The sequence below is a fragment of the Juglans regia genome, chromosome 14 (genome assembly GCF_001411555.2).
Source record: "Juglans regia cultivar Chandler chromosome 14, Walnut 2.0, whole genome shotgun sequence".
Taxonomy (NCBI): domain Eukaryota; kingdom Viridiplantae; phylum Streptophyta; class Magnoliopsida; order Fagales; family Juglandaceae; genus Juglans; species Juglans regia.
Window position 1 is genome coordinate 2636449 of NC_049914.1, and position 19678 is coordinate 2656126.

The window sequence follows — 19678 nt, forward strand, 5'->3', positions numbered from 1 at the left end:
TCCAGCTACAAAGCCATTCTTACCTTAAAATTGCTCCTTAGCCTTGACAATTTGTTACCAGCTTCTTGCCCCTCTAAAGAAGACAAAATACTGTGTGCAAACTTCCCATTTTCCTGCACATAATCACGTAAAGCGATTTTTTTTATTTTTCCCCTTCTTACCACAAAAGTAAATTCAAGCCTGACTTGCATAGCTACAGATATCAAGGTACGAAGTTACAGCCAGATAAATAAACGCAATGCTGGGGGGACCAAAAATAAAACAAAAACAAAGAACCGCTTGGATATTAAGAACGATTATGTGATACGAGCATCTCTTTTTTACATCTCTGGCACACCGTTGAGTACAGTAGAACGTCCGGAAATAAAGCTACAATTGTACAAATTACCAGTTCCAGAAACGACAAAATTGGAACCGACATGTTCTACGGTCTGACCAACATATGTACTTGAAACCGCACAGCCAAAACTTATCCCACCGCCCAGGCTTTTTCACCAGAAACAACGCGTTTGGGTAAAAACAAAATATACAAAATTTCACACATCCTACATCGCCCCAGTGTTGCGCAAACTGCAAGGACGCTTCTATGAAACTTGCGAAATTATTTTTATTCATTAGCTCATGCATCCTCCAAGCTCTCTGGGATTAAGCAGTGGGTCAGTTCTGATTAATCTGCAATAAATTGAAAGATTCCACGGGCTCCAAGCAGTTAAATGAGAAAAGAAACCATAATAAAAATATTGAAAGCAAAGGAAAAAAAAAATAGTAAAATCAACCACCTAGAACTAGAACCAGCAAAATTAAGATGATTTCCACTGGTTGGTAAAAGGGGCAAGAACTTGACTGGCTCCTGCTAATGTTACTTCTCTACAATTCTCTATTAACAATACATGTGAACCTGTGGGTATCCATATATCAAGCGTCGAATCATTTGCACCAGGCCTTGTGCACCTGAAGACAGCATTAGAGGGCTCGCCAAGAATCAGGAAACAAAGATTTCTCAGCATCCTGTCAGATGTATACGGGTTTGACATCGTTAGGCCCGAAACTTGCGGCACATGCTGGACACTTGCGGTGGCGAGTTCCAATTATTCTTTGAACACACGGATTGCAGAACAAGTGGTAGCATTTTGTGATCACAACCTGGCAGGGGGGAAGGCTCTTAATAAACATATTTTAAAAAAAGTTACATTCATTCTGAATAAGAACAAGAGAAATTATATTTGCAGTCTTAGAGTATGCAAGTCTCACACACTCCCTTTGAAAAAACTAAATAAATTTGAAACCCACATAAAAAAATTATTTTTTTAATAAACCCCACTTTTTTTCAAAGGAAATGTGCGGGTCTTGCACCTTATAACTGTATCTAGCATTAATCTAAGATCAATGACCTTCATTCCAAACAAACTAAAATATCTGTATTCTATTCTTGAGCTAACCCAATAGCAGGGCACATAACCAAAGCACCCAGGGTATAAGTGAGATTCCAGTACAACCAAATATCAGTATAACAAACCAACAGCAGATTTCCCCTTTAGCCAAATCAGGACGCCATAACTGAACAAATTGTTCATACCACCGAGATTTTGGGGAGGATAATAGTGTATTCCCAAACTCATGTTATATAAGCAACAATCATTCCTTGTGAGAACAAGAAATGAACAAAGCATATCGATCTGTTAAAAAACCTAAGGTTAATATAACACACTTGTCATCTTCAAGTTATATGGGGTAATTACTTAAACAAAGAGCAAACACCTTTAACGATATTGATAATCTTTTTATTCCCCATTTTTTTAAATTGGCAAGAGATGATTTTAGGTGCCGTTTAACAGGAAACTGCAATGTAATAGACAGCTGCATCATGGAACCCATAGATGTCTTTATTTGGTAACCTCTCCCAGCAATACTCCCGCCTAAATCCTATCTTAATGCACAGTAGCATAAGCCCAGAAGAGGGCGGAGGAAAGAGCTTCCATGAAAAACACACGTGAATTGCAGGTAGACTTGCCAAATGCATGAAGAAATATAGCTGAAGAGTCAAAGCTCAATGTCTCTCTGCCACAATACCTGTTCCTTCCCTCCTTTTCCAAATAAATAAAAAAAAAAAATCCTCCCTTTCTTTCCTTAGATCACAGAGAAGTAAGAGAATGAAAAAAAAAAGGCATAAGAATGATACACAAATTATCTTCTCCCTTTAATCATAAATATAAAATTTAAACGCACCCCGGGTATTAACTCTGATAATTCCATTGTATATCAAACAAATAAAAACTCAAGGTTGAGCCAGTTTCCTGTATGATCATAGCAAATACATATAACAAAACAAACTCACCCGCTTTCAAAATATAAAATATATAGTTTTAAATACACCATATATAAACTTGTAACAAAGTTAGCATTTAAAAAAGGGAATGGCACTCGCAAACTAGAAATCACGTTACATTTTTCATTTCTACTTTCCCAAATAATTCATCTGAGTCAATTAGAAACATGCAGCCAAAGGGAAAGGAGAGAGGGGAGGGTTGGGAGTGGGGGCACCATTTTCAGATGCGCTTATTAGGTGAAAAACGATTGGAACTACCACTTATCTAATCCTCATTATTTCACCTATTCCAGGTAAAAGACTCAATTTTCCATGTCCCACATCCACTTCTTGGAACCATATTTCATTTACTGCTTGCTAAAAATAAAACATTGAACAACACAACAAAGTAATAAGATCAAAAATCAAATACTAACCTCTTTTGTCCTCTCGAGGCATATACTGCACTTCAGTATATCCCGATATTCTCTGAGTTCCTCCCGGAGATTTTCGATAATCGATGAGCCTTCAGTCTGGGCTCTAAGATTTGAAGCCTTTCTCCTTACAACTTCCGATTCCTCTTCTATTCTTTTCTTGTCAAACCTGACAATGAATGAAAAATGAGCCAACGCCTGCACTTAAAATAAATTGGAAGTCAAAACTTTTCTTTACCTTTCCCTCTCTAGTTCTATCTGCATCTCCACAACTGCCATTCGACTTTTTTCAACCTTAGATTGCAAGTCCTCCAATGATTCATGTGCTTGTTGTGATGATCTTCTCATATCCAATAATTTCTTTTGTGAATTCTCCAAAGTAAATGAACTATGAAGTTTATCATCTGCAAGTTTCTGAATATGTTCTGAGCAACTTTTCAACTGCAAAGCAAGTTATTAATTGGTACTGGGAAAATTTTCCAACTTCAAAGCAATACCTGATAAATTCAAATCCAGTTGTTTTTTTTTTTTTTTTTTCCATAAGTTAAATTCAAATCCAAAATTAAGGCTCAGATATACCTGATCTTCAACCCTTGCAGCTTTCATGTCATAAAAACATAGAGATGAATTCGCTTGCTGAACCTCCCTCTCCGTGGTTCGTTTTTCTATGATCATCGTATCCTGAAGCTGTCTTGCAGTGACACCCTCTAAGACAAGCTGAACAAAAACAAGGAAACCATAAATTGATATTAGATGCGTAAAACTTACACAGGCAATCCACAATGTAACACATCAATATGTGCATCAGGAGACATATGACCAATTTAAGTATAAAATGCACATTATTTATTAAAAAAATATCAACATGAGTGACATATGCAGGATAAATCCATTAATAGCAAACACAGAAGCACTGCAGAAGCTTCTGTGAAAGAATTTCTGTGCAGAACTGCAACAGGCTTTTAGTGAAAATTGTTTGGTTAATTATTTAAAGCAGCAGCAATATGCAGTTGCAACACTGCTCAGTATTTCATGTCATAGCTGTTGTTATACAAACATTGCAAGCATTTTAAGTGCCCACAACTTATATCATGAGATGAATGGAGAAAAATTACAAGGAGTTATCATGGCAACCTAGCGTGTTTTGACCAAACACTTCGGCATCACTTTTCCAGTATAAAAAGCAGATGCTGAGGTGCCAAACTTTTTTCCAAACAGGCAACAGGATTAACATATCTAGAAGTTACCACCTCTATACAAAAAATAAAATAAGAATACATGTCTATGAGCAGAGAGCTGTTGTAATAGCCCTCGACTAACAGCACCAAGGCACGTAAATTTGTGCCAATTCGAGGTATGAAGCAAGCCGGACTTGTAACCACAACACAAATATCCCAGGTGATTTAAGAGATAAACACTGCCAACCCACTCTTTTCATCTTTCACAAGTACAAAATGCGTCCAAATCATCTCAATGAAATCTTGCATTTGTCCAGAAGAGAGAATTGATCTAAAATTTACAGATTTTTTTTTTTTCATAGGTAATCAAGAAGTTTTATTCATAAGAGAAGGCAAAGCCCTCTAAAATTTACAGATATAATGGTTCATTACTTCTGTAAATTTACAGGTATGCGTCCAAAGAGGTCCATGTCAATAATGGTTCATTCCTTCTGACCAAGAAAAGTAGCCACCAATATGAAAATAATTAAATAAGTAAGATTAGAAAAAATACACCAAGACAATGAAGCACATGTGAGCTCTTCATATCAATTTTTTTATAAGAACATCTCTTCATATCCATATCAAGAATTAAATGCATTACTTGAAACCAAAAAGGTCAGGTATATGAATATAAAGAAAGAAAGATACCAGTTCATCTACAACAAAAGAAAATGGTAGGACAGACAATTACCTTAATGTTATAGTCATCTCTCTCAGTAATTTGCTGCAAAAGATGTTGGTTTTGATTCTGCATATCATCATATGCCTGTCCAATTGACTGGAGAAAAACCAGAACAATAATTTTATCAATTTCATGATTGATAACGGCCTTGTTGAACACCACATTAGATAACAGAATTTTTTTTTGATAAATAATTTAAAAAAAGCAGAAAACTAACCTCAATTTCAGATAAGTAAGCCTCATTTTCTTCATTTTTGGATTTTAGAACATCAGTTAGCCTAGAGGTATTCCTGAAATAGCAGTAAATGATACACTTGGTAAGAACTTTTACGCCATTATCAAGTTTAAACAATCACCACCTAATGCTAGAATATCAGCCTGCCGGTTAATATAAAGCACCATAGATCATTATGATGCTAAATGATAAAAAAAAATAAAAAAATCACTAAGTCTTCACACAGAATACCAACCAGGCATAGTAAACTTAGAAATATACAGGAGAACTAAACTCTAAACTCAAACAAGAGAATGAGAAAACTCCTAAATCTAGTCCCCAAAAAGTAAATGAAAAATATGCTGGATATAATCATCCAATCAAAGGGCTATATTCGAGATCTTTGAAATTGAAGGTTAAGTTTGATCCCTGGTAGATCAACAACCTCAAGCGTTCTAATATCAGCTCATGGCATTCTTCACAACAGAGCTACATTCCAAGCCTTTCCAATTGACAATATATCGATACCCAACCAGTGCACCATTCCATACATCCCCAAATGAAGTTGAAAGGGAAAAACCAACTAATAGGCAGAGCTTCCCAGAAAAACCAGTGGAGTCTACTGTCTTGTCACACAACATACCAATCAACAACTTGTTAAGCTTAGTACAATTGCAGCCGCCCGCACACACAAGCAGATTCATAGAAGCCACTTGAATTGAAAATAAACATTAAAAATCATCACAGATCAACAGCAGCATAGGTTAAAACAAAATTTTTCACCATCATTGTCAAAGTAAATCAAACCTTTTGGAAGCTTCTAATTTCTGCCTCAGCTCAGCAATCCCAGCTTCTGCTGCAGCAAGCCTTTGCTGGGATATGGCCTCAGCTTCATTTGCAGTCTTGACTCGCAATTCCAAGTTGCACTCATCAAGAGAGGATTTCAAAGTTTGAACATGGGCCCATGCCTTGTATTCTGAGTCTCTGGCTTCCATGACATCCCTGCAGATATTGTAAACTTCTAAGATCAGTGACATCATAACACTAAACAAACTAATATATATCCCATCATCTGAGCAACCTGTAAAAAATAATAGAATTGAATTTTTATTATTTTATATTATATTATATTATTATTTTTATGGCAGTGTCCTAAAAAGGTTATAATTTTTCTCTCTCCTAAATATTTTCTCTCCGTACCTATGAATTTTTTCTCCTTCCCGTTGCGTCCTGTAACGTTTTCCTTTCCGTTGATGGTGCTATGATAACTAGATTTTGAGTTATTGTGATGATTAAGATGGGTTATCCTGTAGAGGTGGTGATTGAATCCAAATGTTTTATTTTGTCAAAGGTTGGGGGTGGAATGCTGCGAGTCACCGAAAGAAACTGGAAGTCAGAATATGTGGTTCTATTTGGTCCATCTTCAGTGCGGTGGCTTGGGAAGATGTCAGAGGAGAGCATGAAAGGAGGAAGAAAGTAGGTGTATTCAGCAACTAGAGAAGGATATTGTAGTATTATCGCCCAGCGTTGCTCAAATCGTAGAGGAAGGTATCTTGAGGTTGCTGAGTATAACCAGGGGGGAGAAGGAATGTCTTGTGCATTCCAGAATGTGAAAATGATTGGGGATGGAGGAAGATGCGGGAGGTGCTGTATGAGCCGAGAAAGGAGCTTCCTGGTGGAGGTCAGTCGAATGCTGTCAAGGAGGAGTTGAGGCACCAAACACGGTCATATAAGGAGGCACTCTCTTCGACGATGCCGAACGTGGAGGGGAAGGGTGAAGGTGGCGGGAGGGGCTCTGTCAGGGGAGTTGGGCGTCATGAAGCTCCATCGAAGCCGTAAAGTGCGATGAGCCACTCACATGGCAGAAATTTTGTGGCATGTCAAGAGGCATGGGAGGTACATAGGACGCTGTTGGAGGTGCAAGGGCGGTTACAGTCTACAGATGCTGCAAAAAGACATGGTTGAAGTACTCGAGGCTGTTGGTCTATTTAAGGTAAGGGATGAGAAGGGGAACTTAAAAGACAAACGGAAGGATATGGGAGATGGGCTTAGAAAAGCCCACAGTGAGGCCCAACTGAGAATTAAAGTTGGTAAGGGTCTGGCTTTTTGGCGTCAGACGGGTGGGTTTTTTCAGTCTAATGCCAGGCAGAAGGCTTGGTCGTGTTCAGGCCCCTATGATGGGGCTGGGCCATCTAAGCCCAGGGCCCATTGTGATGGGTCTGGGAATGGGGCGAGCCTACCTCAGCCCACGGAAGGTCCACGAGACAGCGAGAGCCCTAACCCTGTGTGTGCCTCGGCTTCGTGCCAAAAAGTGTGCCGTCGACGAAGGATCAGGTGAAGGTTGCACAGACGGCTCCAACGGATGGGGATGGAGGTCACCGATGATGGGCCGCAAGTGTGCTGTGCGCAAAAGACGCTGGTGGAGTTCGGATCACGTTTCTCTCCCCCGAATGAAGCTCAGACGTCGTCGATGTTTGAAGGAGACGTGGGTTTTGCTCCGGCGAACTTGTCTGTCAAGTTGTATGAGGATTTTGAGATGGCTGAGGAGGAGGATGATTCAGTCGACCTTATGCATTCGATGGAGGATGAGTTGTTTCTCCCTGAGTCTTGCGATCAACTTATGCATTTGGTGGAGGATGAATTTTTTCTCCCTCAGGCTTGCGATCAGGTGGGCTTGGAAGGGATTTCGGTGGGTGAAGAGTTCCAAAATTTTCAGATTGATAGGAAGGGGATTCCTATTCCATTAAACTACTGCTATCCAAACCAAGCCTCAAATTGGATTATAAATAAGGTGAAAGAGATCCAACATTACGTGGGGGATTAATTGTGAAGGGTATGAAGAGCAGTTCATAGCATTGTTAACTGTTATGATAACTGGACATCAACAAAAAAGGAAAGGGGATTCGAAGAAAAATCGGGAGTTGAAAAAATTGGCGTGGTCGATGAATTCGGAGGGAAGCTCCAATAGGAGTAAGGTAAAAGGGAAGGGACTGGCTGTTCCCAAATGAAGCCTAAGATTGTGTCTTGGAATGTGTGTGGGCTTAACGAGGTAGATAAGCGCCACCAAGTACGGCACTTGCTTCGTGAGTGGAAAGCGGACATTGTGTGTTTACAGGAAATAAAGTTGAAAATGATAGATAGAAAGATTGTACGAAGTTTATGGAGCAATGTTCATGTGGATTGGGTTTACTTGGCCTCTATAAGGGCATCGGGAGGAATTGTGGTGATGTGGGATAGGAGGGTGGTGGAGAAAATGGAGGAACTTATAGGGAGATATATGATAGCGTGCTCTTTTAAAAGTGTGTTCGATGATTTCTTATGGGCTTTTGCAGGTGTCTATGGTCCAAATCTAGACGCTGACAGAAGATTATTGTGGGATTAACTAGCAGGGATACATAATTGGTGGGATCTTCCATGGTGTATTGGGGGTGATTTCAATGTTGTGAGATTTCCAAGTGAAACTTTCAAAAGAAGAAGAGGCAAGTGTGGAGTTCTCAGAGTGTATCTTTGACTTGAATTTGATAGACCTTCCTCTTGCAGGGGGTCCAGCCAATTGGTCAAATAACCAGACTTGGTCTCGCTTGGATCGCTTTTTAATTTCACCTGAGTGGGAAAGCCATTTTCCTGAAGTATGGCAAAAGCGTTTGGTACACTTAAATTCGGATCACTGACATATTTTGCTAGATTGCGGAGGTATTCATAGTAGTAGACGATACTTTAAGTTCGAGAATATGTGGCTGAAATCTTAAGGCTTTGTGGAGAGGGTTAAACAATTGTGGATTTCTTATTAGTTCAATGGTACACCTAGTTTCATTTTTGCGAATAAGCTGAAGGCCTTAAAAAGAGACCTGAAGGAGTGGAATAAACAATCGTTTGGAGACAGAAGGGAGAACAACAATATCAAGTGGTTGGAGATTCAGGAGTTAGATAGACTTCAAGATGGAAGGCCACTTTCTGAGGAGCAATCACAAAGAACTGTGTTGGTCGCAGATCTTGAGAGGATTATTTTACAAGAAGAAATGTTTTGGCAACAAAAGTCAAGAGCATTATGGTTAAGGGAAGGGGATCGGAGTATGAAGTTTTTCCATCGCATTGCAAACTCGCATAGAAGAAACAATAACATAGAGATACTGCACATTGAAGGGGTGGAGTGTAGGGAAGAGAAAGTTATTAAAGATCATGTTATTGATTTCTTTGAGAAGCTCCTTACTGAGCAGGTGGGGAGGAGGCTTACTCTTGATGGGTTGGTTTTTGACACTATTGAGACAAGGGATGTAGCTAGGATGGAGAGGGTTTTTGAGGAGGACGAGATGTATGATGTAGTAAGAAATATGGTAAAAGATAAGGCCCCCGGACCTAATGGTTTCTCTATGGGATTTTTCCAAAATTGTTGGTAGGTGATAAAAGATGATCTTTTGAAGGTGTTTCAGGAATTGCACTCGGTTGAAAAATTTGATAAAAGTCTTAACACCACTCTCCTTGCTTTAATACCTAAAAAGGTGGAGGCTTGTGAGATAATGGATTATCGGCCTATTAGTCTAGTGAATGGAGTTTACAAGATTATTTCTAAAGTACTAGCTAATCGGTTGAGTGTGGTGTTGGGGAAGATTGTTACTAAGCCTCAAAATATGCTTTCATAAAGGGTAGACAGATTCTTGATGCCGTTCTAATTGCTAATGAATGTCTGTACAGCAGATTGAAGGCTGGGAGTTCAGGGATTCTGTGCAAGTTAGATATGAAAAAGGCGTATGATCATGTTAGGAGAGGTTTGGATTCAAAATCCACCTAAACTAATCTCATCATTACAACTTTTTCAAATTCTCACACAATATAATAAACAATTCAACTTTTTCAAATCTCAAAACAACTTTTCCAAATTCTCACATCGAATATAATAAATAATTCAACTTTTATTCTACTATTCACAAATCATCTCAACCCATCTCAACTCATCTCTGAATCCAAACCTCTCCTTAATTGGGATTTTCTTCTGTATTTACTAGATGGGTGTGGTTTTTGAGAGAGGTGGAGGTCATGGATCAGCTGGTGTATTTCTACGGCAAGATTCTCTGTATTGATCAATGGCAGCCCAGAGGGTTTTTTTGCGAGTTCTCGTAGCTTGAGACAAGGGGATCCATTATCTCCCCTACTCTTTGTTATTGTCATGGAGGCACTAAGCAGGATGATCTCGGCTTTGGTGGCTAATGGTTTTGCAAATGGTTTTCAGGTTGGATCCTCAAGTAGAGGTATTACTACTATTTCTCATTTGTTGTTTGCAGATGATACGCTTATTATGTATGAGGCCAATCTCGATCAGTTGCGTGCTGTGAAGGCGTTGCTTCTTTGTTTTGAAGTTGTGTTTGGCTCAAAAATGAACTATGATAAATCCGAGTTGGTGTCGATTGGGAGAGTCCAGAATGTTTGAGAGTTGGCATGGATATTGGGTTGTAAGATAGTCTCTTCCTATGATGTACCTGGAACTCCCGTTGGTTATAAATTCTAGGACTTGCTCGATATGGGATACGGTGATTGAAAAAATAGAGAGGCAACCGGCAGGTTGGAAGAGAATGTACTTGTTGAAAGGGGGCCGGATTACATTGATCAAGAGTACACTCTCTAACCTACCCACCTATTTCTTATCCTTATTCGCTATACCGGCAAGTGTGGCCGGTAGACTTGAGAAGTTACAAAGAGATTTTCTGTAGAGTGGTTTAGGAGAGGAATTTAAATTTCATTTAGTCAAGTGGGAGAAGGTTTGTCGTCCTATCTCCAGTGGCGGCTTGGGTATTAGAAACTTGAGGTTGTTTAATTGGGCATTACTTGAAAAATGGTTGTGGCGATATACTAAAGAACCTGAAGCCTTATGGAAAGTAGTGATTGAGAAGAAGTATGGTAGTTTAGGGAAGGGTTGGTGTACTAGAGAAGTTATAGGCACCTATGGAGTGGGGCTATGGAAACATATAAGAAGAGGGTAAGAGGCCTTCCATCATCATACTCGGTTTCAGTTGGGTACAGGGTCCAGGATCAGATTTTGGAAGGATGTTTGGTGTGGTAACAATGCCCTTCAAGATTTGTTTCCTTTACTTTTCCTGATTTCAAGTGATAAAGATGCTACAGTGGCGGAGGTTATGGGAAGTGCGGGTGGGAGTACACACTGGAATATCAATTTCATCAAGGCGGCACAAGACTGGGAGATGGAGAGTTTTGTAAATTTGTATAGTCTTTTTCCCGTCTCCGCAACATTTTTTTGACAAAAGATTTGGGTTTGATTCTGGTAACTAGTAATTAATTACCATTTTTTTCTTTTTTTTCTTTTTCTTTCAGGGTGGGGGTAGGATTTTGGAAGGATGCTTGGTGTGGTAACAGTGCCCTTCAAAATTTGTTTCCTTTACTTTTCCTGATTGCAAGTGATAAAGATGCTACAGTGGCAGAGGTTATGAGAAGTGCGGGTGGGAGAACACACTGGAATATCAATTTCATCAGGGCGGCACAAGACTGGGAGGTGGAGAGTTTTGTAGATTTGTATAGTCTCTTGTATTCTTGTCGTCCGAATGTCCAGCAGGAAGATAGTTTGTGGTGGACTCCTGCAGGGAGAGGGTTATTCACAGTTAGATCCTTTTATAAGATTCTCAAACAAGAACCTGAGATACAGTTTCTTTGGAAAAGGCTTTGGAAGAACAAGGCACCACCCAAAGCTTCCTTTTTTGTGTGGACAACATCCTTAGGCAAGATTCTCGCTATGGATAATCTGAGAAAGAGGAGGATAATCATTACAGACTGGAGCTGCATGTGTAAAAGTGGGGGTGAGTCGGTGAATCATCTACATTTTTACATTGTGAGGTTGCTAGGTCTCTCTGGTATGAGGTGCTTAATAGAATGGACCTAGCGTGGGTGATGCCAAAATCTGTAGTGGAAATGTTGGCATGCCGGACCCCCATTCGAGGTGTGCAACAAATGAAAGCGATTTGGAAAATGATTCCGATTTGTATCATGTGGTGCTTGTGGAAGGAACGCAATGAGCGGACATTTGAAGACAGAGAGATCTATGGCGGAGCTTAAAGTTTTTTTCTTTAGGACTCTTTGTACTTGGGCAATTGATGTAGACTTCAATAGCATGAACTTTCATCATTTCTTAGTTTCTAATGCGCCTACGTAGATAGTGCATAATGACCTTTGTAACTGGTAGTTTGTTGCCCATTCTTGAATTAATAATACTTGTTTACTTATCAAAAAATAAACTTATTTATTTTTATCCAAAATTCAGTTGTAGCATCATATTGACACTACAGAACCAGAACCAACATTATGTAGGTGTTATAAAAGAAGATAACAGCATCTTGCAATTTGTGGAACACCATTTACCCATCTAAGAGATTTGGTGGTTTATTTACGTTTAATTCCAACAAAAAAGCGCACACACTTATCAATTCAAATGTGATGATTGTAGAAAGATTCCTCTTGGCGCATTTAACAACTTTGGACAAAGTTATGGGCCTTTAACATGGTATGTCAAATTAGTAGTGTTTTTTTTAAGTAAAGATACCAATATCATTAGAAATGTGGACAAGGAAAAACAAAATGTGCAGATTCTCTAACCTTGAATCAGTAAATTCACGTCTATACATTTCCAAAATCAACTTTAACTCCATATCACTTTCCTTCAAATCCTGGACCTGCAAGTGAAAACAGCCAAACATACTAAAGCCAAATTATTGATAGATTCACTATTTCAATGATAAAGAACATGCAAATTGGACCCTTTCTGAACAAAGATATGATCGATGACAAAAGAGCATCCAATATATTTCTCAAGAACTCTATTCATGGCATGCAGGCAGGCGGTGGGCGATGTGTGTAACAGGAGATTGCATCAATACAGATAAAAGAATACAAGCAAAATACATCAATGAAACACACAACGGGGCTTGATATTCTTTTTTTAACAAAAATGCATCAACATGACACAACCAGGTATAAGGTTCTTTTTTCTTTTTCTTTTTTTTTTTTTTTGACAAGTAAAAATATTATATATATTTATCAATAGAAGTAACCAAGTACACTGGACGTATACAAGAAAACACCTAGCTCATACTAGAGAGCTCCTAATGACCCAAAAAACCCGTGAAAAACTACCCAAAATAAACCAAGCTCGAATTGGAATAGAACACACATCCCCAACCCAATCCCAAAACTACCCTTGTTTCCCGTAAAACTAATACCCCAGCCGAAACACCCTTTACGAAAACATCTTCTTAATGCCCTCCCTTTAGTCTTCCCTCGACTTAAGCTACCACCCTCAGCGTCGTAGTTGATTGCACAAGAAATACAATTTAACACCCTGCTTTTCTTAAAAATTGATTTCATTTCAAGCGAGTGGCTTGCCTCAATCGCAGTGAGTAGTGCCTTAAATTGGTCTTTGCATCCTCCATGTGAAAGCCCCATGATATGCTGAATCTCGTTAGCCTTATGCAAAACCCAATCCGATGGTGAACCCGCTACATTATTTATCGGAGGAAGAGAAACCAGGGGAACAACATTATCCCCAGACACAGTACCCAACTGCACTCCCAACCCTAGACATTCCTCCTCACAAGGCACCAAAGACAAACCCATAATTTCCTCCCCACCATATCTTGCATTCAAATCCCAAACCTCCTCAACAGCTATATGGTTGCTGTCCATTCTATTTTTTTATAAGTAAACGATTGTATTAATGAGAGTGTAAGATTCTTCTATTTAGAAAATTTATATATATATATATATAAACTCTAGTTTCATAATCCTCCATGCTCAGAAAAAAAAAAGTTCAGTAATTCTCCACAATTGCTAAACCTTTTAGTATTAGGGTAGCCTCCTGATTTAAGACAAGTCTCCACGGAACAGTACTATCATAGCACACTCTTAACCAGATAGGTCAAATTTACACAATAATCACCCACAGAACTATTTTTGCCCTTAAGTAGCAGGCAATCTAAGCTGGTAACTACATGGTATAAATCAACTTCCAAAAAAATGTCATCAGCATGCTGAAAAATTCTTAAACACAAGCGCAGAAGCGAATAAAAAATATTCACTGCAATTCCACATATCGTATCCATTTAATAGTTTGGGGTCCAGATGCAAGTAACAGACATCATACCATAGCTTGCAGCTTTTGCATCTCTGCATCATGGTCAGCAGATCTGGCAGAGAAGGTTTCAGATTCTTTCACCTGCTACAGAGAAAAAAAAAAGGAGAGCTTGAAGCCTTAAACTGCATCTAAGGATATGGGCATCTAAGGATATGGCTAAACAAATAAAAATACCCACCTTCCTTTCAAGAGTACTAGAAAGGGATTGCACATCAGCCCGAAGAGAATGAATATCTGAAGCAGCCTCTTTGTATTTACTTAATTCACTTTGCATGGTGCTCATTTCTTCAGGAAATGAAGAAAGCAAGTTTTTGAATTCTGCAATAATTTCTTTTCTTCCTGAAATGCAAAGTATCTTCATCATTATTATTTTACTTATAAAAAAATCTTCATCATTATTGAACATAGCCCATCAGAGATGCAGTACTGCATGTTAAATGACCAAGGAAAAGGATCATATTCATTGTAACCTGGTTCTCTTGAAGCATCTTTCAGCTTAGATTCAATCACATTTCTTTCCTCAATTTGTTTCCGCATCTCTATCCCTAGATGAGTTGCTCTAGAATCAGCAACAGCAGACGATCTTCGAAAAACATCGGCTATATCAGTTTTAATAGTCAATTCTCTCTCCCTCCAAACAAGGTTGTCCTTCTCAACCTGCAATTTCCAAGGAAATGACATGGTAAGTCAGAACCAAAACCTTCCAAAAAAGACAACAGATTGAGGTATAAATGAAACTACCAACCAGTTACAACCTGTAGTTTTTCAAATAAGGCCTGATACTGCAGAACTTCTGATTTTGACTTTTCTATTTGATCTTGTACCAGGATGTAAGCACTGGAAGAGGTAATAGACTTAACATTCTTCAACATGTTCTGTCATGAATATCCCAATTCAAATTATTTAACAGTGTAAATAAAACTGTAGTTCAAAATTTATCTGTTGGAAAGAAATTTTGTAATATCACACCGGCAGAGGCATCAATTTTATAGAAACTAACCCTCAAACTAGATAACTGCTGCAATATTTTTATCCTTTCTTCATGAAGACCTTTCAGTTCCATCAGCCGATGTGAAGATTGGTCCTGTGGAGCTGAACCCAATTAATATGACTGTCTCTTCCAGTTTTAAAATTCTCAAATGTTCACCAAAGAGAGAGAGTCCAAGATGAAGGAATAAAAGGCTGAAGTCACTAGATTACCATTAGTTCTTTGAGGGAGGACTCCATATCGTGCAGATCCTTTTGCTTATCCCTGACCCTATCACCAGCACCTTGCTTATTCCTTAGGTTTAAGACAGGGAAAAATGCCCCTTTTGCAGCATCTCTCTGTGCTTTTAGAGATGCTAAATTGCAATTGTTTTCTTCTAATTCTGTAAGTGTAACCTCCAACTCATCTTCAAAAAAAAAAAATTTGAGTATCATTTACTCCCTCGTGCAGCATAAAATCAATGACCATGCATAATCCAGTTTATTGCTTTTGAGATTTTTTTTTCCTTTCGGTTTGGTGGGAGGGGACTGTAAAAAATGTGGAACATAAAACAAATACCATCTCATTATCTTGACTTAGTACAGTGGGCTTTTTACAGTATCAAGTAATGCAAAGGAATGTAGGCACAGTCTTCACACACTAAGTTCTATCCTTTATTTAGTGAAAAAAAAAAACAGAAAAGTACAGCAGGGTACTGGTACTGAGAAGCTATAGTTGAATACAGTCCCAACCTTCACCTTACATGAAGGGGCAGCTCTCAAGAATAGACACCCGACACTTGAAGGTTCAAATATTTAAACATTACATGTAATGTTAATGTTTATGCATCATTTGCTGCTTGAAAAAATAATATGCTTAAATTTTTCTGCCATACAATATACATTCTACCTATGTTTTGGGTGAATATGCCAGATGCATCGACATTTATGCAACTCAACTACATAGTCATAATCGACATTACCATTGTTATAAATCCCTCTATTTTTTTTTGGGGCAAGGTGAATCATGAAAGAGATCGTATATTTCAACTTGCATCTGGAATAGGAAAACGGCTTTAGGAAAAATAACTAAAATAAAAGAGACTCTCTAAGGGAATGGATCTACATTTTCCCTTTTTTTTTTGGGAAAAGAAAAAAAGGATCTGTTTTGACTTGAAATGGATATATCCACAGAGTATATTTGCCAAATTTTCAACGATCATGGCTATATCTTATACAAATTGAGATATAGCTAAAATAGTGAAAGGTGAAGCATAAACTTTCCATTCAATAAATGATGCTTACAGTCATGTACTTGGTAGGAACAAATCCATATTTGACACCCGAACTAAAACAAATGTGGAAACCATAAATATGCATACATATTATACTCACTCAAATCTATATATATTCATGTACATGTATACATATGAGCAAACATACAGACAAATGATGCTGTCTGTTATTGCCTAGGGGCTAGAACAATGAATAGTATATGCCAACCCTGAACCATTGCCCAACCGTAAGCTTGCTACAATATCCAATTATGCCTTGCACAACCAAACCTAACCCAAATTATGCAAATTCCTCTTTAAGAACTAAAGTCTTCAATTTCCTCTTGAGAAAGAGGCTACCCAACAAATTATCCAAAATTATTTTATTTCTCATTCAAGATTCGATCATAATGACTGAAACTTGCAAGAAATAAATAACTTAACATTTAACATATATGAAAGTCACCTCTTAAATGCTTCATCTCAGCCTTATTTTTTACATGAATATCTTGGCGTCTCTGCAATTCCCTTGCAAGCGATTTGTGCTTCAAATGAAGATCACTAAATTCCATCCTCAATTTCTTAACTTCTTTCACTAAATTATGGGATGTCTTTTGCCTGCATGAACCTAGCAAAAGGAGCAATACATGAATAAAGTGAGGAGCAACTCAAGAGGACGAACAAGTTCACAACAGAACAAGTTCACAACAAGAATTATGTGAAATTCCTCTATCCTGCTTAATCCTTACCGTCTTCAGGAAGCTCCTTCAAAATCTCAGCAGATAATTCATCCTTTAGATACCACAAGTTATCAGTGGCAGCTACTACATTGCATAAAATGTTCTTAGTCTTTTCAGTGGCAGTTTCCCCATCTACTTTCATGCGATTTGTGCAATCATGCATAGAGGAATTTTCCGTTGCACCTGTTTGTGTGAGTCGACTAAGAAAAGCATCCTTAGATGTAGATAGGACCCCATCTGGCAAGCAATTCAAAACAGTCTTATCAGCAAGTAGATTTGCACAATAATGTATTCTAGGCATTTTTTTTTTTTTTTAAGTAAACGATAATGTTATTAAAAAAGATAGGCAAAGCTCAAGTATAATGTATTCTAGGCATTTGCTAGTGACACAAGTCTAACAGTCTGCTGAGTAGGAACCACAGCCACCACAAATATAGAAAACTAATATTGCAAAACCACCACAAAATCAGACTTCAATACCATCTTCCAGTTCAGCAGGCAAAGGGAACCATATATATAATATATATATATATATATGAATGGCAATGATTATTTATCTAGAAGAGGGAACTAGAGATTACAAGCAATAAGAAGGTCAAACAAGAACAAAACATCATTATATTAATAACATTTCAGGGCACGTAGAATAAGCTAACGATTTAATCAAATAGGAGGTACCACCACAAAAGAAGAAGCAACACAATCATTAAGGCAGTTGATCCTTACCATCCATAACCAGCATATGTTTGCTATCTCGTTCGCTAGTTGAATCTCTTGTACAGATAGAAAATGATTCCAAGTCATTCACAAGCTGATTTCCAAAATAAGAATGAATTGATCATCAAGAAATATACAATTATGTATATATAAACCAAAAAATAGCTGCCTAAGATTATTAAAGAACACAGGAATGTATACAAAAACAATTATTACCTTATCTAATGACTTATTGACCACTGCTAATGTCAAATCAAACGGTTGTTGCGTCTGCTTTAGTTGGGAGAATTTATTCTCAAGGGAAAAATACTCTACCTTCTGGGCTTCTAACTTCTGTATAAGCTTTTGATTTTGATATTGAAGAACAGCAATATCAAGCTACATCACCGCAAACAGAAAACACAAGTTAAAAACAAACAAGATAATATAGAATACCATATATATTTTGTAACCCACATGCAGTAGAAAACACTTGGTGAGAAAAAGTGATGTCAGTATTATCATGTTAAAAGTAAAGTCACTGCATATAACTATTCCAACTGAAAAATCCTTCCAGACAAACCACCTTGTCCTGGTCAAAGAAACAGGTTTTACACCTTTGTCAGATTAAAAGCACAATACAAAGAAAAACGTGAACACTTATTTAACCAAATTACAGATGCCAATAATGTTGGCAGAGAAGATCATATCAACTTCGATCATATTCAAGGTAAATAATTCTTGTAAAAGAAAAAGGCAGTTAACAACAGGAAAGAAAGATTCCAACAAATTCCGGGTCATTCAACAGAACATCCAACACTGGTCACAGAGTTTCAGGCTAGCAATGGGAATTCTATGCTCGTAAAAGAGAACCATGGAAAACCACTCTAGGTGAATAAATATTTCGGACAAGCCAGATAACAAAATGATAAAATCCATGAACCAACATACCAAAATATTATTAAAAATTTAACACAAATTGTTGAGTTAATAATATAATTCTTGATAAATTACAAACAACGGAAATTAGCGTTCCTAACCTTTTTGTCTTCAGAAATGGGCAAGAAAGGCTGCTTCTTAGCAGTAGCAGCCGCATCAGCAGCAGCAGCCGTGGGCGATATGGAGCTAAAGTGACGCCGTTTCCGGTCTGGCTCACCCGTGCTGCCCATTGGAAACCCTAGCACCCACCCACCCCAAGCTCCACTCGCATTAGGCAACACCAAGATGCGGTATTAGCATACTACCGAAAATTAGAACCCCCTAAATAATTCCAAGAACTGGAATAATCCGGAAACAAACCCTAGACTAATCAATTCCTCAAAACCCTAAATCAAAAATCCGCACCCAAAAATAACATTCTTCTTTACCTTCCAACCAATGATTCCCTACAACCTAGTGTAAGCTCTCTCTCCGTCTCTCCGAGAGTATGGATCAGACAGCTTCTCTTTCTCTAGCCTCTCTCCAAAGACGAACTCTCTCCATCTCTCTGAACTCTGAAGCACGGGGAGGAGAGAGAAAATGCGCTAGTCTGTATTTTGAATGGAGAAAAAAACGGTGCTTGGATTTTTGTGAAAGTATGAAGGGCAATTCTGGTATTGGACGCGGCGGAGTTTGTGTACGTCCACCTGTTTGAGGTATCTAAAAGGCGATGATTACGTCACGTTGAAGGGGGTGACGTGGTGGAGTCCCATTGGCATTGCCTGTGGAACGAGCACTGGACCCGATGCTTTGACTGGGAAATTTCTATAAAGTTTGAGGGTCCTATTGGCCATTGCAGAAGGTCCACGCTGTGCCCTGCGCACCCTATTTTTGTTTGGGATTGGTATTTTAACACTGTATTCACAGAAGAATTTTGCTAGACAATCTTCGTCACATTTCACACTTTATGCTTCATATTTTTTTAAATTTTTTAAATTTTTAATATTTTTTTAAAAAATATTTTGAATTTATTCTTTTTAAATTATTTCAAATTTTCTATTCATTATTTATATAATAAATATTTGATAAAAAAATAATA

General features: G+C 38.1%; 1 protein-coding gene and 1 long non-coding RNA gene across 4 annotated transcripts; both read right to left on the minus strand.

Moving 5' to 3' along the window:
• Positions 1-257: 257 nt before the first annotated feature.
• Positions 258-19189, minus strand: LOC109016229 (E3 ubiquitin-protein ligase BRE1-like 1). Of its 3 annotated transcripts, none has more exons than XR_004798274.1 (20): positions 18702-19189; positions 17899-18060; positions 17692-17776; positions 16975-17202; positions 16692-16853; positions 15186-15379; positions 14986-15069; positions 14741-14860; positions 14456-14642; positions 14164-14324; positions 13995-14069; positions 12452-12528; positions 5663-5857; positions 4859-4931; positions 4651-4737; positions 3319-3456; positions 2978-3180; positions 2743-2908; positions 780-1143; positions 258-672 (listed from the first exon to the last, which is right to left on the minus strand). XR_004798274.1 is itself a non-coding variant. In XM_035685096.1 (20 exons), the coding sequence occupies exons 2-20, from the start codon at positions 18828-18830 to the stop codon at positions 1012-1014; spliced, it is 2658 nt and encodes an 885-aa protein (XP_035540989.1). In that variant the 5' UTR covers positions 18831-18838; positions 19029-19189; the 3' UTR covers positions 258-1011. The 3 variants fall into 3 exon arrangements, 2 of the variants coding, with proteins under 2 accessions (XP_035540989.1, XP_035540990.1); XM_035685096.1 differs by having other exon boundaries at positions 258-1143; positions 18702-18838; positions 19029-19189; XM_035685097.1 differs by having other exon boundaries at positions 258-1143; positions 13995-14066.
• On the minus strand, positions 11078-11859 carry LOC118344480. The gene is made up of 2 exons (XR_004798275.1): positions 11545-11859; positions 11078-11439 (listed from the first exon to the last, which is right to left on the minus strand). It is a non-coding gene; the product is annotated as an uncharacterized LOC118344480 (long non-coding RNA).
• Positions 19190-19678: the final 489 nt, after the last annotated feature.

Excerpts from the sequence above, each read along its gene's own strand:
- LOC109016229 (XM_035685096.1), bottom strand. The coding sequence starts at position 18,830 with ATGGGCAGCACGGGTGAGCCAGACCGGAAACGGCGTCACTTTAGCTCC. Across the intron at positions 4,738-4,858 it reads CTTACTTATCTGAAATTGAG|TCAATTGGACAGGCATATGA; the intron begins GTTAGTTTTCTG and ends GTTTTTCTCCAG. Across the intron at positions 3,181-3,318 it reads CTGCAAGGGTTGAAGATCAG|TTGAAAAGTTGCTCAGAACA; the intron begins GTATATCTGAGC and ends CTTGCTTTGCAG.